Source organism: Grampus griseus (assembly GCF_964374135.1).
Source record: "Grampus griseus genome assembly, chromosome: 1".
In the NCBI taxonomy this organism is placed as follows: Eukaryota; Metazoa; Chordata; class Mammalia; order Artiodactyla; family Delphinidae; genus Grampus; species Grampus griseus.
Window position 1 is genome coordinate 37,556,847 of NC_139017.1, and position 27,737 is coordinate 37,584,583.

The 27,737-nt window shown below is 35.5% G+C and overlaps 1 protein-coding gene across 1 annotated transcript in view; it reads left to right on the forward strand.

Annotated features, from left to right (window-relative positions):
• The window catches only part of HMCN1 (hemicentin 1), a gene marked incomplete at its 5' end in the record, with an annotated part of 521,222 nt that overhangs the window by 169,463 nt on the left and 324,022 nt on the right, over window positions 1-27,737 (forward strand). Inside the window, 5 exons of the mRNA XM_082648266.1 lie at window positions 9,161-9,332; window positions 11,104-11,210; window positions 21,822-21,942; window positions 22,932-23,195; window positions 24,501-24,645. Of these exons, the coding sequence (XP_082504392.1) occupies window positions 9,161-9,332; window positions 11,104-11,210; window positions 21,822-21,942; window positions 22,932-23,195; window positions 24,501-24,645 (809 nt within the window). The remainder of the gene's footprint in view (window positions 1-9,160; window positions 9,333-11,103; window positions 11,211-21,821; window positions 21,943-22,931; window positions 23,196-24,500; window positions 24,646-27,737) is intronic.

Consider the following 27,737-nt stretch of genomic DNA (forward strand, 5'->3'; position numbering starts at 1 on the left):
AACAGCAGTTGCTTAGACTTTAGACAATTTTTTTTAAGGGGGAATTGGTTAGGATTACTAGGACATGATATTAGAAAGTAGAGCAACTTTTAGTCCGTTTTTTTTTTTATCGTTTTTAAGTTTTCCACAGCCAGTGCACCCCTTTATTATCTGCATCCAGGGTAGACTACTCCCATTGCCAGCCCTCAGTATACTCCTGGCTTGGGCTTCATTCTGAATGTAACAGGGAATCATTAAAATTTTTGAGTAGAAAAGTGCATCACAGTTTAGGACTCTAAATTGATCATTTATAATATAAAATTGAGACTATAAATCTGATCTTTTTAATTTATTACTGGAAGGTAAGAGCTAGTTAATTTGTTTTCATTGTCTTTGTCTCATTTCTCCAACTAGATTGTCATGTCTTATAAGGCAGGGAGTGTGTTTCTATTTCTTTGGTATTCTCTATAATATCATGTACTATCCTTTATATTCAATAGATGCTCAATAAATGCTTAGTGACTTCTATGCAGATTCTGAATTATGGGTTCTATGCTATACTGCAGGGTAAAAATGAACTTGAACCTAGGGGGAAAGGCTCTCCTGGTTACCCAGAGGAGTGTCTCTCTCACTTAGCCAGATCAGAGTGGAGTGAAGCCTGCCTCTGCTATCATGTAGGGTTTATCACAGAATGGTTGTCTTGGAAATGTAGTAAGTCATTCTCACATCAAATTCAATATAGATTTAAAGGCTTTAATATTTTTATGTAAGTTAATTCTAGACAAGTTACTGTTCAAGTAGTGATAATAATATACAGATAATCAAATCACTGTTTTGCAAGCCACTTCTCATTTAAAACACCTGTATTGATTTTTTTTTCACTAGCTATTATTTCTGATTCACTCTTGAAAACTGTGATTTTTCCTTATGATAAATTTAGAAAATAGACAAGATTATTGAAATCAAAAGCCAGCCCTACCTTCTTACTAGTTGTGTGACTTATGAACTTTGAGAATGTGCCTTAGGTTTTCTGTATGTAAGATGGAGATAACCATTCCTGTGTCGAAGAGCTATTGTGAAGTTCACTGTAAAGCTCTTAAAAGTATCTGGCATGTAATAAACACTATAAAAGTGCTTTCTCTTATTAATAGTAATATTACATGGATGGTTTTCTGGGTAGGCTCTGATTATTAGGTGGGTGCACTTATGCCTAACCCAGCCTTTTAAACTACTTTTGCTTTGTTGCATTCATTTACTGAACAACTTTCTACCACTACTGAGATTGAAAAATCTTCATCCAGTGCTACTGAAAAGCATACACTGGCATTTTTTTAAAAATGGACTTAATTCTAGAGATATCTCCACTGCATTTTTAAATCCCGAGTTAGCTAACCAAATAAATCAAAACTAATTAGAGCCTGATGCTCACATTTAAGACCACACCTGCAAGTTTGTGCCCTATTCAGCTGTGTTGAAAATTTAGTGCTGAGAGAGGGCTTGTCACAAATGAACACAGGGCCGAAATGTTACCTTTTCACATACTCTTAACTCTGAGGGTAAAGATCTGATATACAATTTCTCTCTCTTTCCTCCCTCTTTCCTCTTTTCCCTCCTCATATATATTTATTAGGAATTTACTATATCTGTATCTCATGCATTGTGTTAGGTTGAGGGGATATAGTAGTGAACATGTCATCCATAGCTTCTGTTCTGTCTCATGGGACAGTTTAGTAGAGATGACAGATGATAAACAGCAACAACAAAGATACAGATATATGCATAATTACAAGTTGTATCTAACACTTTACCATATTTCCGTTTTCCCACCAAAAGGACAAAAGATGTTCTGGAGAAATTCATTTGGATATAATTTTTTACGTTAAAAACATCCTTCCACATGGTATCAAAACAAATAAAATACTTAATACCTAAAATACTTCAGAAAAATATTTAACCAAGGAGGTTAAAGCTGTATACTAAAGACTATAAGACATTGATGAAATAAATTACAAATAAATGGAAAGATATTCCTTACTCATGGATTGGAAGAATTAATATTGTTAAAATGTCCATACTACCCAAAGCAATCCATAGATTCAATACAATCCCTGTCAAAATTCCAATGGCATTTTCCACAGAACTAGAACAAACAATCATAAAGTCTGTATGGAACCACAAAAGACGTCAAATAGCCAAAGCAGTCTTGAGAAAGAACAAAGCTGGAGGCATCATGCTGCCTGATTTAAAACTATATTACAAAGCTATAGCAATCAAAACAGTTATGGTATGGCTGTGAAAATAGACACATAGATCAATGGAACAAAATGGAGCCCAGAAATAAACCCACACATATATGGTCAGTTAATTTATGACAAAGGAGCCAAGAATATACAATGGGGAAAGGGAAGTCTATTCAATAAATACTGTTGAGAGAACTAGAGAGCTTCATGCAAAACAGTGAAACTGGACCACTATATTATGCCATTCAGAAAAACTAACTCAAAATGGATTAAGAACTAGAATGTGAGATCTGAAACTATAAAACTCCTAGAAGAAAACGTGAGTGATAAACTTCTTGACATAGGTCTTGGTGATGATTTTTTGGATTTGACACTAAAAGCAAAGGCAACAAAAGCGAAAATAAGTGGGACTACAACAAACTAAAAGGCTTCTGCATGGTAAAGGGAACCATCAACAAAATGAAAAGGCAGCCTATTGAATGGCAGAAAGTAGTTTCAAATCATATATTTGATAAGGGGTTAATATTGAAAACATAAAGAACTCATACAACTCAATAGCAAAAAAACCCAAACAATCAATTAAAAAGTGGGCAAAAGATCTGAAAAAACATTTTTCCAAAGAAGACATACAGGGCTTCCCTGGTGGCGCAGTGGTTGAGAGTCCGCCTGCCGACGCAGGGGACGCGGGTTCGTGCCCGGGTCCGGGAGGATCCCATATGCCACGGAGCGGCTGGGCCCGTGAGCCATAGCCGCTGAGCCTGCGCGTCCGGAGCCTGTGCTCCGCAACAGGAGAGGCCACAACAGTGAGAGGCCCGCGTACCGCAAAAAAAAAAAAAAAAAAAAAAGAAGACATACAAATGGCCAACAAGTACATGAAAAGGTGTTCAACATCACTAATCATCAGGGAATTGCAAATCAAAACCATGATGAAATATCACCTCACACCGGTTAGAATGGCTATTACCAAAAAGACAAGAAATGACAAGTGTTGGTAAGGATGTGGAGCAAAGGGGGGAACCCTTGTGCACTGTTGGTGGGAATGTAAATTGGTACAGCCACTATGAAAAACAGTATGGAGGTTATCCCCCAAATTAAAAATGATCTTATAATCAAGAAATTCCACTTCTGGTATTTATCTGAATAAAATGAAAACATTAACTCAAAAATATATTCATTCTGTGTTCATTGCAGCACTGTTTACAGTAGCCAAGACATAGATGCAACCTAAGTGCCCACCTACAGATGAATGGATGAAGAAAATGTGGCATATATACATACACATACTGGGATATTATTCAGCCATAAAAAGAAGGAAGTCTTGTCATTTTTGACAGCAGGGATGGACCTTGAGGGCATTATGCTAAGTGAAATGTCAGACTAAAGAAGACAAATAACATATGATTTCACTTATATGTGGAATCTAAAACAAAAACAAAACTGAACTCATAAGATACAGAGAACAGATTGGTGGTTGCCAGAAGCGGGGGTTTGGTGGGATAGGCGAAATGGGTAAAGGGATCAAAAGGTACAGACGTATAGTTATTAAATAAGTAAGTCTTGGGGATGTAATGTACAGCCTGGTAGCTATAGTTAATAATATTGTGTTGTATATTTGAAGGATGCTTAGTAAATCTTAAAAGTTCTCATCACAAGAGAAAGAAAATTGTAACTATGTGTGGTGATGGGTGTTATTTAGATTTATCGTGGTGATCATTTTGCAATATGTACAGATACCGAGTCATTATATTGTATACCTGAAATGAATGTAATGTTACATATCAACCATATATTGATTAAAAAAAGAAAAAAGAAAAAAATCCTTCCAAACAAAGTTTTCTTCAAATTCTATTCTTGAAGATGTATGCAAAATTTATTTTACTTCCATTTCTACTTAATACTGTGCATTGTATTTCGTAATACATAATAATGTAGGCTAGTTTTGTGTTTTGCAGTAATATTTGCATTTCCTTCCTGAGTTGAATAGAAATACGAACTTATTTTTAAATATTGATTATTACATAGGATGCAAAATATTTAAACTAAGAGAGTGTATTCAGGAACAAAGGGGCTTATGTAAAAAATAACTACTGAGCCAGAATCAGTCTGGTTAGGTGTTTAAAAGGTACAAGAACTCTTTCAAATATCAGTTTCCCTCATTTATAAAATAAAAGAGCTGGGTTAGATGTTCTCAAAGGCCCTTTGAGGTTTAAGCTGCTACAAATCATGAGAGACTATTTTTACATTAAAACTTAATGTACAATTAATGGTTCCCTAGTGAGTTGAAACAGTTTTTATGTTAGTGAAAAGGTACTGATTCAAAGGATCTCACATTATTCTAGTTCACTTCTTTTTGTCATTATAATATCAGTATAAGATCATTTCCAATCTCATGAGAACATTTCTCATGGTTAGACAGAGTTGTTGTTTTTTTTTTCTTGTATGTGGCAACATGAGAGGCCGGAAACCTCACTTATGGTGATCTGTGGCTTGCAGGGATCTACTTTTACTCACATGTAGGTAATATCTGTATTTTCTAACAAAGTGAGTTGCATCTGTTTTCAATTTGATTTTTTTCTGTAAGTGGATAAAAAAAGTATCATGAATATCTTTCCCAACAAGTAGTATCATGATACATGGTAATCCCTTTGTGAAAGCCTTATAAATGTTGATGAATTGGAAACAGTATTAAGAATAAACCAAAAGCCTGCTTACATTTCCTACCATTTAAACACAATTGTCTTATGAAAATGCAACTAAATAGTTTTCCATTTTCATAAGAATGCCTAGAACTTAATGCTTTCCATCCATAACTAACAGACAACAGGATAGATTTCCAGTGATATATCATAACCTTTCTACATTGGGTTTGAAGGAGAGGTATGTTTGAGGAGTCACCCAGAATTCACTATACATTTAAGTAAAGGTGTATGAAAAATTGATTTCACTTTTTTTTCTACTTAACACTACTGCATTTCATTGTTGAACTTGAGATTCTATACTATCCTTGTTTTCTAATTCTTTTCTTCCCTTACATTGAGAATTATTTATGGCCACATTTTGTGTCTTGTCCTTAAAACAAATGTTCTATTTATCTGATTTCTCTTGTCCTTTGCCTTCTTTAGTCTCTAAATCAGACATTATCCTCAAAGTTATTTATCCACAGTCAAATTTATCAAGTGCTTTCTCAGACAATAAGTCAGTTCTTTGCATTTCCTTGAGTTACGCAGTCATATTCTATGTTTAAGACATAAGAATGTCAACACTCTGATTATTAAAACATGTGTTCTATTTAAGATCAAATATTAGTGATAATCAGTCTGGTTTCTGCAGCCGTATGGATAGATTTGATGAGCAGAATGATTCATACCTTTCTGTTCCAGCATGATAGGTCACTCAGAACCCATTTTTCAAAATATGGCATCTGCTTCTTTAGACAATTATCTTGATACATGCTTTATTTCATACATAAAATTCCAGGTGCTTTATAAGGTTAAAGTTTGAGGAAATATATCATTTGATTTATGGAGTAATTAACTGTAATAGATTTGTTTTTTGTGCTCAGTTAGTTGATGATACCACTACAGGTGTTTCTTTGTAAAATACCACATTCAGTGTATTACTCCTCTGCATAAAGTCCTTCAGGAATTTTTCATTTGGGTCTTTAGGATAAAATCCGATTGTCATAGCTTTACTTTGTGACCATACGTAGTCTGCCCCTGACACGAGCTTCCAACCTCATCTTCCGCTTCTCCCTTTTCTGAGCACTTAACTGTAGGCAGTTGGATGCACTCATGTTCCTAACATATATGAGTACTTCTGTCTCTCTGTGTTTCTTCAGAACTTCTCTTCTACCTGGAATGACTTTGTGTCTCTTTTTCATTTACAGAAATCTTATCTGACTTTCGTGGATAAGTGTTTTCACTTTGCCCATGAAGTCATTATTGAAATATTCAATTAGGGGAAGAGAAGGGAATTTAGTCGGAGATGGAGGAAAACATCTGAATATCCACTATGGGGCAAGTACTGTGATGGGCACCTTACATACATTATTTCAACAAGGGCTCCCTGTTTCATGAATTCCCATAACAGTCTTTTATTTAAGAAGACATCGTTATTATCATCATTATGACCAACTTCATGGACATTAGTACATATCCCACCTTTATTATGTGTAGAGCAGGTCGCTTGGTTCAGGGTATACAATGATAAAGGAACTGGGGTTCTTGACCTTGGAGGAAAGGTAAGAAGATTTATTAAAAACGAATAATGCAGACTACAAAATAATGCAAAAAGATACTAGTTCAGAGAAGAAGTGTGATTACTAAATATTGACTAAAAATATGTTCATCAACACTCAGTACCTGGAAGAGTACTTTGAATGATAAACCTTTATCTAATGAATGAACATAATTGCCTCACACTGTTAATTTTATGATAATATGTCTTAGCTACTTTCCTCATCCTTGAGGACAAAAAAAAAAAAATGGGAGGATCCTTTTTACAGAGAATTAAGTTATTGCACAATACTTGTTTGATTCATTGATTTGTGGCTACTACTATTGAAATTTCAAATATGTTTTTGTTTATTTTGAGTAGCTTGGCTGTAGCTTAATATCCAGCACTGTTCAGTGTTTTATGCATAATTACAAGGGATGTAGTCTTAAAGGATATATGAGCCAGAGAAAGATCTGAGATGGATTAAAACTTAGTATGATTTAGAAGTAATTGGGTAAGTTTAAGCAGTACCTGTCCAGTCATGACCTCTTTGTTTAATGAGGAATTGTGTTTGCTGTTGCAGAACATTTCTGTGGACTGGAAGGTTTCCTTGTTCACAGTGAGTTATTAATACCCTATTATAACCCAGTTTCTTAATATTTTCCCAAAGCCTAGTTTTCAAGGACACACCACTTAAATTGGTGGTGAAATATTTTTCCATTTTAAAAAAATACAGTGGTTACTTTTCCCATTATTTTCTACTTATTTATTTTATCATAAAAATGAATATTTTGCTGGCATGGCAATTATTTTTCAATAATTAATATACTACAATATATATTATAATATACAATATATAATTATAGTATACTCTATTACAATAATTCAATACCCAATATATTGAAATTGGATTGATAATATGCGAATTATCTTTTATAAATTGGACCTTAAAAGAAATCCAGAAAGAAAGAATGGAGGGAAAAAGAATCTCAGTATCGCCATTACCATGTTTTTTATAGGTTCTTTTCATTTCTCTTGAGAAATAGAACTGTCTGTAATACCTCTGCATGTAATATCTCTGCACAACTGGTTTTTGGACACTGTAGTCTCATTTTGAATATATTATTCCAAGATATAAAAATTGAAATTTGTGCGTGAGTTAAACTAGCATTTTATTCTGAACCTACTATAATAAGTGGATGTAGGGAAAGTTTGTCTTTTTTTTCTTTTTTTTTATACAGTAGTGTGTACATGTCAGTCCCAAACTCCCAATCTATCCCTCCCTCGCTCCCTTCCCCCCAGTAACCACAAGTTCATTCTCTAAGTCTGTGAGTCTATTTCTGTTTTGTAAATAAGTTAATTTGTATCATATTTAAAAAAAATTTTAAACAAAATTCACATTTTATTTAGGTTGAAATAAACTCTACAAAATTGATATTCTTCACCAAAAATAACAGCAATATTTTCTGTATTATTCCTAGATAAACCACAAAACACTTATTTTTGTAGGTTTTCTAGGTTTTGCTTGTAAATCAAGATGAGGCAGTAGATACAGTCATGTAAAAAGAAGAAAACAGACAAATCAGTTGTCAGTATCCATGCTCTCTGATCCTGTCTTGAACATGAAACAAGTGTTCAACATATACCTGCCAAAAAGCTTATGAAGATGTAGGCTCAATAAAGGAATGCACACAGCAACAACCAGTTATGGAGCAACAATGGCAGGCTCTTCCATTCAAACTTTAACTATAACTTGTTCCTTTAACTTCATTTGATAAAGACAAAATCTACACTGAAACCCTTTTTTGGCAAGCTCACACATTTCTCTTACAGTCTGATAATTTTCTTAACTGTCCCTTACAGATTTTTAACAGCATACTTACAACTCCTACTATTCAAAGGTCATTCATGAGCTTCCTTGTAACATTTTATAAAATGTATTCCTTCCTCCCATACCTCCTTAAAATTTATTTCTTCAAAGTTGATAATCTGCCTGTATCATTTTTTAGATTCCACATACAAGTGATATCATATGATATTTGTCTTTCTCTGACTTCCTTCACTTAGTATGATAATCTCTGTGTCCATCCATGTTGCTGCAAATGGTATTATTTCATTCTTTTTTATGGCCGAGTAGTATTCCATTGTATATATACCACATCTGAGTAGTATTCCATTGTATATATATCTCCATACAGTTCTCCATAGTGGCTGTATCAATTTACATTCCCACCAACAGTGTAGGAGGGTTCCCTTGCTCCACACCCTCTGCAGCATTAATTGTAGATTTTTTGATGATGGCCATTCTGGCTGGTGTGAGGTGATATCTTATTGTAGTTTTGATTTGCATTTCATTAATAATTAGCAAAGTTGAGCATGTTTTCATGTGCCTCTTGGCCATCTGTATGTCTTCTTTGGAGAAATGTCTATTTAGATCTTCTGCCTGTTTTTCCATTGGGTTGTTTGTTTTTTTGATATTGAGCTGCATGAGCTGTTTGTAAATTTTGGAGAATAAACCCTTGTTGGTCTTATCGTTTGCGAATATTTCCTCCCATTCTGAGGGTTGGGAAAGTTTGTCTTAACTGTGATGGAAATAAACCTCACACCAGTACAGAAAGTGACGGAGTCGTGTAATTAAGCACAGTCAACTACTGCACCAGGAATTCGAGGTAGTATAAAGCTGTAAATGTTTTGATATTACTCATGCTTCTTTTTTTCTCTTATAGGTGTTAAAATGGGTAGAGGAAGCGGTTCAGGCTTCCAAAGTTCACCTCTTGTCAACAGATCATTTGGAACAGGCTGTAAACACTTGGAAAATTCCTTTTGATCCCAGTCTAAAAGAGGTTACTGTGTCTCTGAGTGGCCCTTCTCCAATGATTGAAATTCGCAATCCTTTAGGTGAGATATATGGGACATTCATATAATAAAATAGAAAAACCATGAAAGGTAAAAGATTTTTTTGTACACTTACTTGTTCAAATTAATGCTAACTTTATGAATAAATTCAATAAATCCAAAAGTGACTAGGGAAGATGTTTAAAAATTAAAACTGAATGTTTTTAGTGATAAGTATTATTGACTTAACATGAGATTCAAAAAGCTAAAACTCCTAATAATTTAAACAGATCACATGTACTAACTTAATTGTAGGTAAAGTATCCAAAATAAAAAATATTTTAATTGAACCTGAAATCATATTTTCCTCATCTTTATGTGGGGAAATACTTCACAATAACTTATTCTGTAAAATTCAGTATTTTATGTTATTTTTAAGTGAATCACATGAAAAAACTCCTCTTAAAACCACTGATTAATTTTTTTACTGTATCATTTTCTTGATACATTTTAATTTTATAGGAGACAATCATTAAACAACAAATTCATGTTCTCATTAGAATGATGTTTTAATTTACTTTGCTTCCTCAGTAATTGTATAGTATAACCCTAAGTTTTGGCTTGATTCCATTGTCAGTTGACTATTACAATAAGACTTAATGTTGAATAGTAATCTAATAAAAACAGAAACCTCATTTTTCTTAATATTTGCATTTAGAAAAATTTTTTAAACCTATTGATGTTTGCAAAATATTTTTATTCCCATTGTAGCTTTAGTATGTGCTACATTTTTTTACCTATTTGTGAATATTTATAAATGGGGAGGGAGTAACTATCTTTCTTACTTATTTGAGTCTTAGAAAATAACTAATACCTTAAAGAAAATAGCGTATGAAATTGTCCTCAAAGGCTTCATCCACGCTAACGATCAAATTGAAATTTACAAGCAAGCTAAATCTGTTTTTCAAGACTTCTACAGGTTTGGTCTTAAAAATGGATTTGTCTTTAGAAATGGATTTGTCTTTTTAGGTAGCATTCTTCTAATACCATCCATGCTACCTATCCAGGAAAGATTTGTGTTTTTCATTATCTGGATACTTAAAAGTACCTGTAACCATTGCCTTACGTTTCTGCTACTTTAAAAAGTCATTGATATTGATATTTTAAAAGTCATTTACAGTGATTGTAAAGCTTTTGATGCAAACATAGAATTCTTATAATTAATTTGTTTATATAACTGCAGAAGTAGTCCATAGGAGAGCCAAGAGTGAAGTGAATAAGTAAACTATGGCTTAATTCCAAATTGGCTTTTCTTCCTAAGTTCCACCTATCATGCTACTTCATTACACTGCCTCCTTTAACTATTCCTATGACAAGTAAAAGCCTTCAAGCTGTGCTTCGTGGAAAACTGAAGTTGTACACTTTATGCAAAGATATGCCCAGGGCTCTTATGTTAGTAATACCCTGAGTGATCTTCCAAAAGACATTTATTCTGTTTTACTGTTTTTGCCATCTATCAAGTGTAAATGTCTCTGGGGACTCCACATAACTGCTTGGTAGCCATAATAGTTACCTAGGCTGGCTTTGGAAATATGATTACAGCCTGTCATTTGTTACTCTCTTTATAAGATCAAATCAGCATAGCAAATAGGAATGTTACTTCAATTCCAATATCCAGAAATGCTAAAGTTGAGTATATTTTAGATATAAATAAAATAATGTTTTGAGCTAGAGGTGCAAATGTCCATCAGGTAATTTGTACTGGAAATGTATACAGCTAATATACATAGCTGAAAGAAAGATTATGCTTGTTACCATTATGTCTGTCTTGCAGGGAAGCTGATAAAAAAGGGATTTGGCCTGAATGAACTATTAAATATTCATAACTCTGCCAAGGTGGTGAATGTTAAAGAGCCAGAGGCTGGAATATGGACAGTGAAGGTATTTTATAGTCTATTTGTTATTTTATTTTGGTGTTGGCATGTTTTATAGAGTGTATACAATATTTATATCTTCTCTAGCAATCATAGAGAACGCTTTTACTAAAAAGCAATATACATGGTGTGTTTGTAGGAGGTGTCTTGATCACATGAATGGATAGTGTTAAGTTTTGATGACCACTAAAGGCATCAATACCACTATAAATAGACTTAAAATTCTTGGATAGTTTTCCTGTCATCAAATCTGCAGATTGATCGTGTTAGCCACTGTCTGCTTCCAAAACAATCAGAGATGGAGCCAGTAGAGAATGATGGTTGGGGTATAGGCCCCAGTATGGAACTGCCCTGGGTTTGAATCTCAACACCGCCACTTAAAAGCTGCATTACGTCAGAACTATAACTTCTCTGTGCCTTGCTTTCCACCTCTGTAGTGTAGGATGGCAATAATAGTCCTTTCCTTCATAGAATTGTGCTGAGAATTAAATTAAGATGGTACAAATGAAGTACTTCGCATAGTTCCTGCTACAAAATAAGCTCTCAAGTACTGCTGGTTATTGGTATTTGGTGGATGCACATTCATTGTGTACTTTAACACAGAGTGGTATTTGTATCCTAGAATTAAATTAAGTAGTATATATTCACTCTAAGAAAGCACTGTATTTTGGCAGTATGGAGGAAAGAATATACCCTCAAAATTCAGGATGCCATAAATCTGAGATCCAGTTCTGTTGCACATTATATGTGGGACCCACTCTAGTATGTGGTCTGAGTGGCTTGCCCATATTTCTCAAAATTTTCAGTGTGCTCTGGCCTATTTCCAACTCAGGTACCCGTGTTTCTGTGTCTGAGAGGCTTTTTTTTTTGTTTAACCTGAACAGGAGAAGGCTGTTCTCCCGGAGGATGAAGCCCCTCAAAAGCAGCTTTCAGCCCCTGCAGGAATAAGCTCCAGTGAGAGCAGACTTAAAAGCACACCCTTTATGGGCTGCATTCTTTTTCCTGTGTTACCTGCTCTTTGCTTATTAGCATCCGTCATACCTCCCAAATGAACAACTTACTCTAGAATCCTTCCGGGACAATTCAAATGAAGATACCCCTTACATCATTTACTCTTTCATTGTCTCAGCTTCCCTCCATAAAAAAATGGGATCAATGGGCTCATAGTTCAAATTATTTAGCTTCTGTGAAAGTATGCGGAGGTGTTAAACTGTAGAGATTCGAGGTGCTATTTTTGCATGACAGTTTTTTTTAAGGAATACTTATATTAACTTTACCAATTTAAAGAATGAAAGTTTTCATTGTAACTCCATTTAAATCCTAGAATATCAATTTTTTATTCTCAGAACTCTCAGCCTTATAAGGAAAATAGTGTAATATGGTTTTTAAACATGGATAATATGGGATAAGGGTGTAAGTAAAAAGGCAATGTGAGATAAAATTAGTAATTTTTTATTGAATAGATCAGAAATGGTCCCATCTGCCTGTTTTATTCACCCAGTTCCTTGCACATAGTAGTTGCTCAATATTTATTGAGTGCATTAGATTGTCAACAATGAAGTGTTCTGCTGTTATATTTTAAATAAATGTGGCCAAATTTGATGTTATAGTTATTTTGACCAGCTTGCCCAAAATATGACTAGATTGAGTCTGACTTTCTGTGACCACAGTAAGAAGGAGTATAAGAAGTTCTGAGTCTCTTTATCCGTCAAACACTTTAATTTAAGCATGACCTAAGCCAGCAGTGTCCTGAGCTAGCAAGTTCACTAAGGTAATTCATTCTTGCTCTCTGAATGGTGACATTAAGTTGTTTATCATTGATTTTGAAATATGTACAAGTGATGACACTCTTCCGTATTATTAGCAACTTATTGTAAAGTATTTGAATCCATTTTGCAGGTGATTTGGGTTGCTAGCAGTGGTATTTCCTCTACTAAAACTCTTGCCTAGAAGAGGGATATTTTATATGTCTGATGTTTTTCCTTGTGCCTAACACACCTATTCCTTCAGTCTCCATTCAGTAAACATTTACTGAGCATCTGCTTTTGGCCATGTTCCGTGATACTTAATGGGCACTGAGTACATCTTAATTGATAATTAGAACAGAGAAGCACTGAGGATTAGTCTGTGAGTGAGGAGAGAGAGGATAAGATGGTGGGAACACTGTAGACAAGTTTCTAAGCTCGGTTTCCTATAATTAAGAAAACAATAAAAAGACACAGTACCTATTATCGTATTACCTTAAATTTATATCTAGTCATCACCAAAAAGCTTCTGGTCCTGATGTTACACAATTTCTAGAGTACAATTCGTGGTAACTAAACAAAGGATAAGCATTACAATGCAAGTAAAGATAATATACTTATTTTGCTCCTAAACGAAATGCCAAAATAATGTATTGGGTTGGTGCAAAGGAATTTGAGCTGAATCTACTGACATAAATATGGCTGTTGACTTTGGATCTCCCTTTTGAATGGCTAATGAATGATAACGTTTTACACGTGTGCTTTCTCAAGCGGAGAAATGTCTGAGATAAGATAGCACATCCCTGGTGCCGTCTCCTGTGCACTCTGCTATCTGGCAAGTGTCTGCTCTATCAATGGAATTACTAATGGCTTTTTGAATGTTTCACATAACAGTTTTAATCTCAAGTATGGAGCACAGGCTATCCCTTAATTGACCTTAGCCTGGTATTCAAGGACCACCTAATTGAGCCTCAACCAATCTTTCTGGTTATCTTCTATCACGTGCCTTTCCACTCTAATATGCTTTTGCAGTGTCTCTCACCCTCTCTCTTACCACATTCTCATGGTCCATGCTCTGTCTCAAGCTGTTGCTTCTTTCTAGAATGCTCTTCGTACTTTATGTCTGATAGATAACTACCCACTAATGCTCAGCTCAAATGGCAACACTTTCATCAAGATTTTTCTGACTTTTTTCATCCAGAACATTCTCTTTTCCCTCTGGCTTTCTATTGCAATTTTTCTGCACCTCCCTTTTGCATTATTTTTCCCCTTTATGTCATATTTATTTCTGTACAGATTTTGTCCTCCAATTTGGCTATAGACCAGACTGTGTCACCAATATATGCCATAGTGCCTGGGAAAGAACTGTATAAATATTCATGAATAAAAATTAATACACTTATTCTGATGATACCCAGGGAAGCAGGCAGAAGCATTGGTTTAGTTCACCCACAGTTGATATACTGACACAGAACACTTTATTATGTCCATGATTTGAAATGCTATGAGAGTGGCGATTTCTTTTCTTTTGTGGTTCTCCTCTGAAACCCTGGTAATTTCTTTTCTGTGATTTAGTGAGACATTTTTACTAAACATAGACAATGAGTCAACTCATCAGTACAGTTCATATAAATGACTTGGATGTTTTAGGTTGCCTGTGATGCAGGGGAAAACATGCCAAAAAGAAGTCACTGAAATGAACTGCAAGTGTTATTAAAAACAAAGAGAAGGTTGTTTTATGCCCCTAAATTTTCATTTGTAGGGAAGCTACAAATCCTGAATCTAATTTCTGAGAAAAAATGTAAATTTTCCATTCGGGCAGCTGTATCTGTATATAGAGTATTTGAACATAACCACGGAAACTCTCAGGCCAAACTGTGTGCTCTGCTCTTTAAGGGAAACTTCCTGCAAAGACATTAGATAACTGTCAGCACCCATTAGGTTTAGGTGGTACAGACTTTCTGTTAGTCTAGGATTATCAATGTGATCATGTAATTTACCACATGCTCTGGGGTGTTTCCATTAAGTAAATTTGGATAAACTGTCCTTATATAATCTCCTAAGGAGAGAAGGGAATGTACCCAACCACATGATTATATTGAGATTCTGAGACTAGTAGAAATATTCTGTTTGTAGATAGTTATTTTGGTTGCCAGAGCCTACTAATGCATTTTCTATAGGATAAGGATGTTTTAGAAATCATACTCAAGTGACACAAACTTGCTAAGGAATCATAATTAAATAAGCCTCAAGTCTACAAAGGACTGCACAAGTAGAATATTATGCTGGCCTCCAATTATTCTCACCTGGTGCCTCTTTTGAATAAGCCTTCAGACTACACCAGGTGGATTATTTAAATGGATTAGATATGTTTAGGAATGCTGTATAGTAGATTTTTTCCTGGAACATTTCCCAGTTATTTTGGTCTGCCAGTATCAGATTGTCAACCAAATGGAATGTTTCCTTTAAAGACATACCTGTACTCTTGTGTTTTTGTATAAATGTGTAGAGGTGTGTGTGTGTGTGAACATATACAGAATTTACTCTTTGTTTTGGGTACATTTCTCTCCTTGTATCACATTTCTTTAAACATATAATACCCAATAAAATGATAGTATTTAAATCTAGCTGGCTTTATTATATCTTTATGGCTGGCACAATGCCTAGCCCACAGTAGATTCTCAATAAATATTTGATTAAAACCATAATATTCTTTAATTTGTAAAGAACAGTATGTCATATAAGAGTAAAAACTTTGAAAAGAGATGGATGTCTATTTTAATTCAAGATACACTACTTAGTATCTTTTTGACCTTGAAGAAATTACCTAAACCTCTCCAAGTCTGAGAAAAATGGGGGAAAATAATACCTACTTAATATTGTCATGATTAATTTAGATGTTGGTAAAATGTTTAAATGGTTTCTGACACATGAATGGTAAAATTAGTTAAATCTGTTATTCTTATTCTCCTGAATGTGTGTAAATTGTACCTATATTTTCTATCAATTCAGATACACATAAAGGTTTTATTTTTTACTTGGTTTATTTATTATTTTATAAAACATTGAAACTCCTTAGGAGAGAGAAGTTAAAGCCAACTCTATCAGTCACACTTTAATTCAGTTTATAACGGGGCACGACTCACATTTAGTACCAGGAGGAATTCTCCCAGCTTAATACAGGAAAGTTCATTCCTCACTGATGTCACATGTCCTGTGAGGGCTGACAGATGTTCTACTTCACATGGTCCCTCAGGAACCCAAGCTGATGGAGGTACCATCATATTTTGAACACGTGGCTTCTCTTAGTGGGGAAAAGACTAGACCATGTGCATTGAATAGAAAAAAGGAAGGGATTGTGTCACTTCTCTGATGAGAATTTTTTCTGAGTGACAGACACGCTTTACTTCCTTTATAACCCATTGGCCAGAACTATTGTCATGGCCTAATGGTCTGCTGGAGCTGGCTCACAAATGGCTCGTGTAGAGTCAGTTACGCACTTTCTCTTCCCAGCTCTGTGTTCAGTGACATCCTGTTGAGAGCTTGAAGTCAGCCACTGTGGTAGTATTTACATCACAGAAATTGGCAAATACCCCAAATTAGGGCTTTCTCTTTTCAGAGAGAATTTTACCAACACTCCACTAACCTGACCCCTCCTAAATGAGAGTGTATTTAGAAATTTAGAATGGCAAATGAATAGTTGTGTGGTATTATTGTTTTCTATGCCATAGCGTCCAAATCAACTCAGAGATTATGTTATCCTAAAATGCTGTGCATAGACCTAGAAAGAGTATTGAGCTTGGAGTAACTGCCATTTAACTTCCTGTCTAAACCTAAGCAAGTAATCATGTCTTTGAGCCCCAGTTTCTTTATGGTGCTATAAAATCATTTTTGGATGTAACAGGATTTTGTGAGATAATGTGTGAGCACACTTAGCATAATGTGTCTAGAAAAATTCAATGAATTCTTGATGACTCTGACATTAGTTGGTCCTAGGGGAATCTAAGGAAAAGTGCCAACATTAAGCATTTGGATGACGTAGTATCATTTATTAAACCTACATATATTAAGTGCCTATTAAGATTTTATAGGTGATATATATGACATAATTATTGACTTCAGGGGCTTTCAATGTAGAGAGGGCTTTCAATATTTGATAAGCCTTTATCCTTAAACTAAAAGTAGATCCATCTGCAATAGAACTGACCAGGAAGCTATCAGAGGAGCAACTGATTTTCCCTGGAGCTCTCCATGGTCCTTGCTTCATGGTACTTCAGCCTGTCCTGCTTTTTCATTCCTCATAGACTCACTGCAATTCAGAAGCCTACACTCTGGTCCACTCTGCTCCTTCTTTCCTCTTACTGCTTTGTGGATCATGGCTACCTATTTACAATTATAGAATGCCAGTGGGTATCTAGTCTAACCTCATCTTTGCCTCAGGTCTGCTCATACTACAGCAGCCTCTGTATTCCTGATTCAGATTCTTCTGCAACTTGATCAACATGACATTCTAACTCAGGATAGTAGTGTAACTCATTATGAACCTTTATAAATTGTATGAATAAATATACTCTTTAAAATACAACTCTCAGAATTTCAAGCCAATACAAACCCAGTTCAGTGTCTAGTGCCTAGGAAATTTCCTGTTATGTTTGGAACCATTATGTTCCAAGCATAAGATTTCCCTCTTCTTAACTACGGAAAGCATGAGGTGAGGATGGCTCTGTGCCAGAGTGATGCTTCTAGATATTCTGTGGTGGAGAGATGCTTTTTGGAGCCAAATTCTAATTTTATTATAACCCACAGTTTAAATCTACATGATATAAACAGCAAATAGAAAAACATTAAATCAGTAATTTTTGTCTTACTAATTTAATTATATATATAGAAAATGGTGCTAAGATGGCTAAATAATTCAGAAGGGAAGAGAGGAATAAGAAATACACAGCTGGACTTCCCCTCTGTTTAACTTCGTTACGGAATTAGCTGAATTTTCTTCACCCCTCCAAGACCTTCTTATCATTTATTTCTCCTCCAACACCACTCTGTCCATAACATGTGAGAATCCAAAGCCTTCTAATGCTTCTGGAGTTTCCTGAAGACTTACTTTCTTTTGGTCTCCTTGCCTCCTGATTATTTGTGTGTTGATTCTAATCTTTTGTACTTCGATGGAGGGTAAAGCTCAGCCCTTCAAAAATTTCGTAGGAAATCCACTAACAAGAATCTTTTGTGAGTTTAGTAGATTTGCCTGTAGATGTGGGGACATATCTTGAAGTGAGTTGTGTCCTTTTGCTCTCTCCTTGCCCCCCATCCTTCTTTCTCCCCATTTTGTTTCTGCTTTTCTCCTGTGGATAGACTCAGAAATTCCATATTACTCTTCTATTATGTAGAGCAGTTGGGTATATTTCAGCTTTTAGCTCGAAACCAGCATAATCCAGTTCACTGAGATGATCATGAGAAATGCGTGGGGTAGCAGTAGAGGGCAGTTTCTGGAGCCTCACTGAGTTTACATCCCAGGTCTTCTACCCACTGTTTATCTGTGACTTTGAGCAAGTCACTTTACCCTTCTGATCTGTGAAATGAAGATAATTATAGTATTGTCTCACAGAGACTTTTGTGAGGATTAAACGTGATAATTTACATAAAAGATTTGCCTGCTGTACAGAATGCATTTTGTATATGTTGGTACTTTTCTCCTTCATCCATTTACTTGTTTGTTTAACCATCATTATACATAAAATCTTTTTGTTCCTATGACAATAATACTTGAAAAAAGGGAACTCAGCTAAGAAACAGACTAAAATAATAGCTTACTTTAAGAAAACAGATTAAAATAATAAATTATTGGCACTTTCTCGTGATATATTGTGTTCCTAAAATAATGTCCAAGTATTGTTGTAATTCTTTTAAGAGAATGATTCGAGAATGATAAATGCAGGCATGAGTATTAGAGGTAATTTTAAAATAAGTTAGCTTAAAATTTTTCTTTGCATTTTATTTTTAAACTATAATTTTGGTTTATTTGTGATGTCCCTTGCTTCCATTACTCTGATTAACCCAGAGTTGGATGTCATTGTGCATAAAAACTGATTCGCTTGGAAATATCTTTTACTTACAAACCCTTTTAAATTCTATGCAGGCATTCCTACCGTTTACAGTATAATATATAAATAAATTAAGATTTTCTTAACTAATTATGCTTCCTATTCTTAGCATTTCTCAGAGAATAGTAAAACTATGTCCTTATCTCCACCTACTTTTTTGCTATGCTATTTGGATCAAAATTAATTTATTTTCCAATAATTTTATAGAGATTGTAAAGGACTCCCTCTTCATCAACTCAGCTTTATTTTTAATGTATTATTTAGCAACAGGATAGCATATTTTCCAACACTTAGGTAATTTTTAAGTTTCTCACTTAGCTATTAAGCAACATTTTTTTTTTTTTTTTTTTTGCGGTACGCGGGCCTCTCACTGTTGTGGCCTCTCCCGTTGCGGAGCACAGGCTCTGGACGCGCAGGCTCAGCGGCCATGGCTCACGGGCCCAGCCGCTCCACGGCATGCGGGATCTTCCCGGACCGGGGCACGAACCCGTGCCCTCTGCGTCGGCAGGCGGACTCCCAACCACTGCACCACCAGGGAAGCCCTAAGCAACATTTTTTAAATGGACTCGTTATCAGTTGATTTGTGCACAGACACTTGGTAGCTGATTAGCACTTAACAACAGTCATTAGGCGGATTGCGTGTTATATTTACCCTTGGTAGCCTCAAGAGCTGTTTTATCATAAGGGACTTTCTGAGCAACAAGACAACTAACAGCAATAGATGATGTCAGTGAAAAAATCTAAATCAACTCATAATATTGACCATTTCATTTCTCTTTTACAAGAAACCGGTAGACAATAGTGTCTTCACTATAGCTCTACATTATCTAAAGCAGTTGAAAGTAGACTTAGCAAGGTTTTGTATAGCCTTGTAGGAAATCCTCGACTTAAAATTGGTTTATGATTGTAGTTTTTTTTTCTTGTCTGTTATGTGAAATTCAGATCACATTTTCCTTTAGAAATAATGCAATAAGTGGTGGTACTGAGACTCCTACACTTACACTTAGAATCCTTTGTTACCCCTATGAAAATGAGCGATAGTAATAAGCAGCATCGTTTATACTAAGAATACAACAATGTTTTCATGAAGATGTGTTTTTTTTCTTTTTCCTCACCTTCATTTTCCTTTCCTCTGAGTTCCTGCAAGTTCTGCTCAATGAGGAACATGATTGGTAGCAACAGGGACATATCTCCTCACCCTTTCTGTCCTCGTTGCCAAATAATGAGTCACAGTGATGTAGGGAAAACTGTGTGGTTTGCTGAGCCTTGGAGCTGGCTTATCTTTAACAATGCTGTGGCTTAATCTAGCTGTTCACTATATTAAAATCATATATATATATCTATCTTTTTAGCACCTTCTGTCATGCTGTGATAACTAAATATGTGTTTCTCAGTGTTGAGATGGAGAGCCATGTTGGCATACTGGTGTTATCATGTGAATGCTTTCTCTTACTCCTATATTCTGCTTCTACCTAAATGCTGCTATCATATAATCATTTTATTGTGAGACAAAATCTCAGTGATCAATGTCATAAAATAATGGTGAACTCTTGTTCATAAGCCTTTAGATGGTTTTGGAAATACATGTTCCTAAACTCCACTGACTAGAGATTCTGATTCAGTAAATCTTGGCTGGAGCTCAGAGTCCATATTTTTACAAACAACCAAAGTGATTTTGTGTAGGTGTAGATATAGGTGGTCCTTAAATCATATTTAGAGAGATATTGATGGAGAGGCTAACTCTGACTTACCTTGCCCTTGGGAGACAATGTAGCATGGTGGGGAAGAGCCCAGAGCCTGACTTTTGGATTAAAACCCCACCTCTGCAAGTTAGGAAACCTTGTGAACTTGGACAAGCTGTTGAATAGCTTTGATGCCTCAACCTCCTTATCTGTGCAGTGGGGATAATGGCGATACCTACCTTATAGGGTTGTAATAAGGATTAAATAAGCCAACGTATTCAGAGAGTCTGGGCACAGAGGAAGTGCCCAATAAATGTTAGTGTTTTATCCTGTGACCCTAATCCAAATTATCAATATTTATTATTTATGCACATATGGGTAACTTCAGTGCTTAGCTATTCAATATCTTGTTCATCTCCCTTAGGAGGTGTTAACTGAACTACAGGCTAGTCTGTGCTTTTATATATGTGCCTTTTCTGTAATTCTGTCACTGCATTTACTGCATCCTCTTGAAGATTTCGCTTTCTCCATCTGACCGTCTCACTGGCCATAGACCCTTACAGGGTCAGGACCTTCTTTTCACTCATATTTGTATCTTGAGCACTGAGTGCCTTGGCTGGACACTGCTGAGCTGAGGATGCCGTTTGGCTAAAAGTTGGAGAATGGTCGGCTCTTGTGTTTGTCCTGGCTGTCTCTTCCCAGAGGCAAAGAGAAGGGAAATATTTTCATAATAGAACCTGGATGGTGTTTAGGGGAGAAGATTTAGTCATTCGTTCATTTCACAAATATTTCCTGAACATTCACCATGTGAACCAAGTCCATTCACTATGACTACACCCCTCTATCTTTTACCACTGGTCATGCAATATAAAACTCAGCTGTACTTTAGTCCCCTGGGATATGTATTACAAAACTTGCATTGAAGTTACAGAATCACAGTTTAGTTCAAAACACCCAGATCAAAAACCTCAGTGATCGGACATCAATCCTAGTTAAACACTCTGCAGTTTCCCATACTGGTTAGTGTCTAGTGTGACCTGCATCCTGGATCAACTGCTGACAGAGTTTGTCATTAAACATTTTTCAGACGTCTAGCAGTGGAAGGCACTCTGTTCGCATCACCGGCCTCAGTACTATTGATTTTCGAGCTGGTTTTTCCCGAAAGCCCACCCTGGACTTCAAAAACACAGTCAGCAGACCGGTGCAAGGTTTGTATGTTCTCATTACTTCAGTTGGCATAGTAGATATTGAAGTGCAAAAGAGTTCTCAGACTGTCTGTGATTTTATAATTTTGTGGTATTCAATAAAATTGGGAAACATAGCATCTTTATTTTAAATATGATTGCACTCTTGACCTAGTAACTGTTTCTCAAAGTGTGGTCCCGAGGCCAGTGATATTGAAATCACTCAGGGAGCTTATCAAAAATTAAGATTCCTGGGGCCCACCCCAGATCTCCTGAATGAGAATCACAGAAGGTAGGGCCCAGGAATATGCACTTTAACAAGCACCTCATTGATTCCTACACTTACTAAACTTTGAAAACTGATGACCTAGATCTTGAGACTTTTTCCTTACTAGCATCTTACTTGCCTGTTGTCAAGGTGAAAATGCTGCGTGTGTGTGTGTGTGTGTGTGTGTGTGTGTAGTTAAAACATTAAAGATACCATATAGCATTATATGTTCCAAGGTGAAATTATTGTTGATTTGAAAGGTGCTTATGTTCCAAGGTGAAATTATTGTTGATTTGAAAGGTGCTTCTTCCTCTTGTTTTATTCATGCAACAAGATTTATAGTTAAAAAGAAGGCTCAACTCTACTGTGACTTTAAATTTCTTTTTTCTGATAGTTCTTTTATTTTTATTGCTGCAGTTACTGGAAGGATACAGAATAGTGAATCTTTAAAAGTATTCATATAACAAATATCATATAACACAATATTCATAATTCTGTTCTTTCTACATATAAACATGATTAAATACCATGAAAATAATTACTTAGGGTTTCCTAAGTTTCTCTGGTCATGAATAAACTGTCTTTTATGTAGAGAAGATTCTACAACTGGGCCACAATTTATGGCACAGTCTGTAGTACTCATATGTATGTCCTTATTACCTGTTATTATAAATACAAAACTTATTTGATAGATAACCTCAGGTGCATGTTACTTGCAAATGATGACAGTTCCTTTCTCTTGTAGGAATACCTACCTATGTGCTGCTGAATACTTCTGGAATTTCCATCCCAGCTAGAGTAGATCGTCTTGAACTTCTGAGTATCTCAGGCAGCTCTCTTAAGACAATTCCTATTAAATATTATCCAGATAGAAAACCTTATGGCATATGGAATATTTCTGACTTTACACCACCAAATGAAGTTTTCTTTCTCAAAGTAACAGGCTATGATAAGGATGATTATCTCTTCCAGAGAGTATCAAGTGTTTCCTTCTCTAGTATCGTCCCAGGTAAGGTATCACTTTATTCAACACTGGAGTATTGATAGTTTAAGGGGCTGATATGGTCCTATGAGTAAAGAATGGACTCTAGAGAATTCCCTGGCAGTCCAGTGGTTAGGATTCTGGGCTTTCACTGCCAGGGGCCCCTGGTTCGATCCTTGGTCAAGGAACTAAGATCCCTCAAGCTGCACAGTGTGGCCAAAAAAAAGAAAAATAAGAAGAATGGACTCTAAAGTCAAAAATAATATCCTCACATTATTACTGGGTCACCATGTAGAAGAGCATTTACACTTAGTAACACAAGTTTTCCTAACCATAAAATAGCACATTCAAAGTTTCATGTTAAGTCTCACTGATCGTAGATCTGAGAATTTTGATTACTTCAGTCAGTGTGAGAATTTGAACTGGGAAGTTCTCATGCTCTTACTCCCCCTGCATATGTGTTTAATATTTGATTAGCTATCTGATTTGGCTAAATGTTTATATACAATTGTCAGAAACCTTTCTACTTTGAACAGTAGTTCCCTGCAAATAACTGGCGATGATTTTGCCTTTTTTGGTTAGTTAATAAGTAAGCTAGTTACTTATATATTTGCTATTATTTCTCAAGGCTGATGACTGGATTCTGACCAAAACTTTAGAGCTGTATGTAACTTGAACCATGGACTGACAAGGATACAGAAGGATTGTTTCTAATATTGTACTTTTGGGTGGAGGGATAACAGTTTATCATTTATACATAAGGTTATGATTTGGGAAATTCAGGAACCACTCTGTAGCTATTGGTTAATAGCTGTAGAAAAGAAATAATAGAACCAACCTCAGTATTTCCTTATATGCAGTATTCAAAGTTAGTTGTGTTAGCCCCTGAATTGAATGCTTAAAAAAGCTATTGGATTCTTAAAAATCAATTTTTTCGTTCCTTTTTGGAAGCAGTTACCCTATGAATTCAATTCTAGGATATGTGTGTTGTTTTCATAGTTTTACATTTTTGAAATTGAACTATGTTCTACAATTGATGATGTATTGTAACTTATCTGGTAGCTTTGTTTTCTATCTTGGTGGTACAAAAAGTGTTATGTCTTAAGGTCAGTGGAGTCTTAGATTCAATGAGTACCTTAGTAAAGGGTCCATGGAGATAATCCAGAAATTAATAACCTTTGAACAAAGAAAGATAAAGTGATTTTTCATGATTTAGATTAACTGGAATGCAGAGAATTTACTGGAATAATTTAAGTATGAAGCTTTTGAATGGATTAACAGGAAGTACCAAATATTATTGTGACCTTCTTGCCCATGTTCTTTTTTTCCCAGATGCTCCCAAAGTTACAATGCCTGAGAAAACCCCGGGATACTACCTGCAGCCGGGCCAAATTCACTGCTCTGTTGAGAGTCTTTTGCCCTTTACCTTGAGCTTTGCCAGAAATGGAGTTACACTTGGAGTAGACCAGTACTTAAAGTGTGTAAATGTTTCCATTAGTAATAATTTATAGCACTAAATATCTAAATACAAATAGATACTTATTTTAATGTACTTTTTTCGTTAGACATTCTTATTTATTTGCTTCATAGTCTTGGAATGTAGCAGTGAGCAAAATAGACACAATTCTGAACCTTTGTGGAGCTTATATTGTAAAGGAGGAAGACAAACAGATGGTAAATATAATATGATAATATAATAAATGCTAGAATACATTTAAGAGTTGATTCAGGTTTTATAGAATCTGAATTTTACACAGTTTAAGGGTCCCTGGATAAGACAAAGAATACAAAATTGCGAATACAAAGTTAGGTCCTGAATTTTGCAAGAGTCCTTGCAAATGAAACTTAAGCTTTAGTGGCTTGAGTATAAACATGTCTCTGAATCTGATTTAAAGTGTTATGGCAAAAAGTAGAGCAGGTTAATTAGGGCAAGTACTACTGGTTGGTGGAGTACATGTGGTTTTGGCCAAGTTGCAATTTTAAAATTCAGAGTAGGGGCATTTGAGCAAGGACTTGAACATGGTGAGATATCCAGGTCACACAGATATCCAGGGAAGAGCATTCACACACCAGGAACAGGCAATGCAAATGCACTAAGGCCAGAGTCCACCAGGCACGTAGGAAAGAAAGACGGGAAGGAAGCCAGTGTAGCTGTAGCCCAGGGAGCCAGGAGGAGAAGAGTAGAAATGAGGTGTGTGCTGGGGGTGTGGGCCAGATGGAGCAGAAGCGTGTGTGGTCACTACCGCAGCCAACAGTGAAGGGAAGTGGGCTAGAGGGCACCAACTTCCGTTGTGAAGATGGGTGAATTTTCTAGACAAGTTTAAGGAATCTAATGATAAAAATTAAGTAGGCCTTGAAAACTAGAGGATGATTTCTGGCAAACTTTTTTTTTAAACTTACCATGAAACTACATTTGGGGGGAAAACTCTAAGAATCATTTTACAAAGCTTTTACACTGGTAATTCAATATTCACGTAAATAATTTGTGTAACATGTTAAATATTTGACAGTCTTAGCTTATACAATCTCCTTATGGGGTCATTTTAAGCAGAAACTATGGCAAGAATGTTCATTATAACTTGAGAAAATTTTCCATTGTTTAAACATTGGACTCTATTATTTCCTGCTATTTGCTTAACATACATCTTGATGATTTCCTTAGCTGCATATTTAATAACCAGCAACATAACTGACCAAGATATCAAATGATGAAGTTACAAAACTGAATGATGAAATCAAACAATTCTGCTTCGTGTTTAAATAGTAACAATTTTCAAAGACACTTGAGATTCTTTATAAGCATTAATTTATTAATTCCACACAATTCCTCTGAGGTAAACCACAAGGATTCTTTCTTTCATTTTTCCAGCCCTGTGGCCCAGAGATGTGACATGCCTTGCTGACATTTGTTAAGTTCTTTGGATGTAAGAGGCTAAAGACATAATTGGGCATGGGTGATGATGGATTGATTCTCTAATCCCAATTCACTTGCACATCTCTGCCCTAGATTTCCTAATAACTCCAGCTGCATGACTGGATCTTTGTTATGTGAGTCACTATGGTCTCTAGGGGATGTAGGAGAGAATTAGTTTCCATCAGTAACAAGACACATTTCTATCTGACATGTTCCTTCCCCTGTTCCAAGGGTCATCCCTTCAAAACTTTTTATCGTGGCCATATAATCTTAATGCTAAGTGATAAGGGTACATGAAAAAGAGAATTGTTTTCATGTAATATTTCATAAATAAGAGAGGAACAAGTATAACTGTAAAGAATATTCTGTAAGCACTCCATATAGTAGTTTTGTGCCTTTGAATAAATTACTTGTCCTTCTTCCTCAACTTTCTAGTTTTTAAATAAAGGGCCTTAAGACTAGAAGAATTGTCATTTTCTGTTCTAAAATTTCTGCATGTCTCAGTTTTTGATGAATCCTAAAATATCCTTGGCTCTGAAGTAGGCACTGCAGAAGACATGAACGACGTGTGTATTTCAGACTCCTACCTTCCTGGAACTTACCAGTACCTCCTAGACAATGGCATTTGTAAATTTGGGCTTAGCCTACTGCTCTTAAGCATTCATGATACATCTTAGGTGATCAATGCAGCATAGAATAAGCATACTCCGTTTTCTTCTGAACGTGACAGTAAGGACCACTGACACCTAATGCAGACGCAAGTGAAAGGAAACAGTATTAAGTGAATATTCTCAGTTACTAAAATATACGGAAGGATCACCTTGCTTATTTTCTCGCTTTCCTAATGACAGGAACCTGTGTCTTGACTTTCTCTTACAAACTCTAGGTTAGTGGTAAATGTACATTAAGAGTTCAGTGAATTCTTCATAGTGGTTTGGTGATGGGTGTGGTTCATTCGGATGGGGAGAGATCTGGAGTTATTACTGTGAGGTATCACATCTTGTACCACTTTCAGCTTCAGTGGAAGGTGTCTTGACTGCAGTGGGCTTTTCATCTCATCTGTATCTTGAATGTTTAAAAAGTTTATAAATAGCTATGGTTGATTATAAGAAAAAATTATGAAAATATTTATGACATTGCAATCATATTTTAAAACAATATAATGCTTGTTTTATAGATTATTTTAATGTTTTAAATAAGAATTAAATAGCTATTACTAAGACATTTCCAAAAAATGAGAAACAATTTGAAGAGTGTTAGAGGACAAAGTATAGATATTTATTAAATGAATGAATATGTGATATAGCAAAGGGATTTATTTTACCTAAATGACAACTTTGACTGTAAAACTGATAATCTTTTTCTTTACTCATTATATACATAGATTGAACCAGTTATGGTATATAGACTTATGTAGAGCTTATATATAAGAAAGTTAAAGAGGATTTATCTTTTGGGAACCAAAACGTTTGTTTTCTACCTTCACACTTGTAAATTACTAGTTGAGTTGCTTTGGCTAGAACCTCACTGAACATGACCAAAACCTGGAAATGAGAGGGGAAGGAGAGAGGATTTAAAGAGTGTTTCTGTGCCAACTTTGTATCTTATGTTTTGACGTAGCCAGAGAAGGTCTCCTAAAGAAATTTCCAGTGACC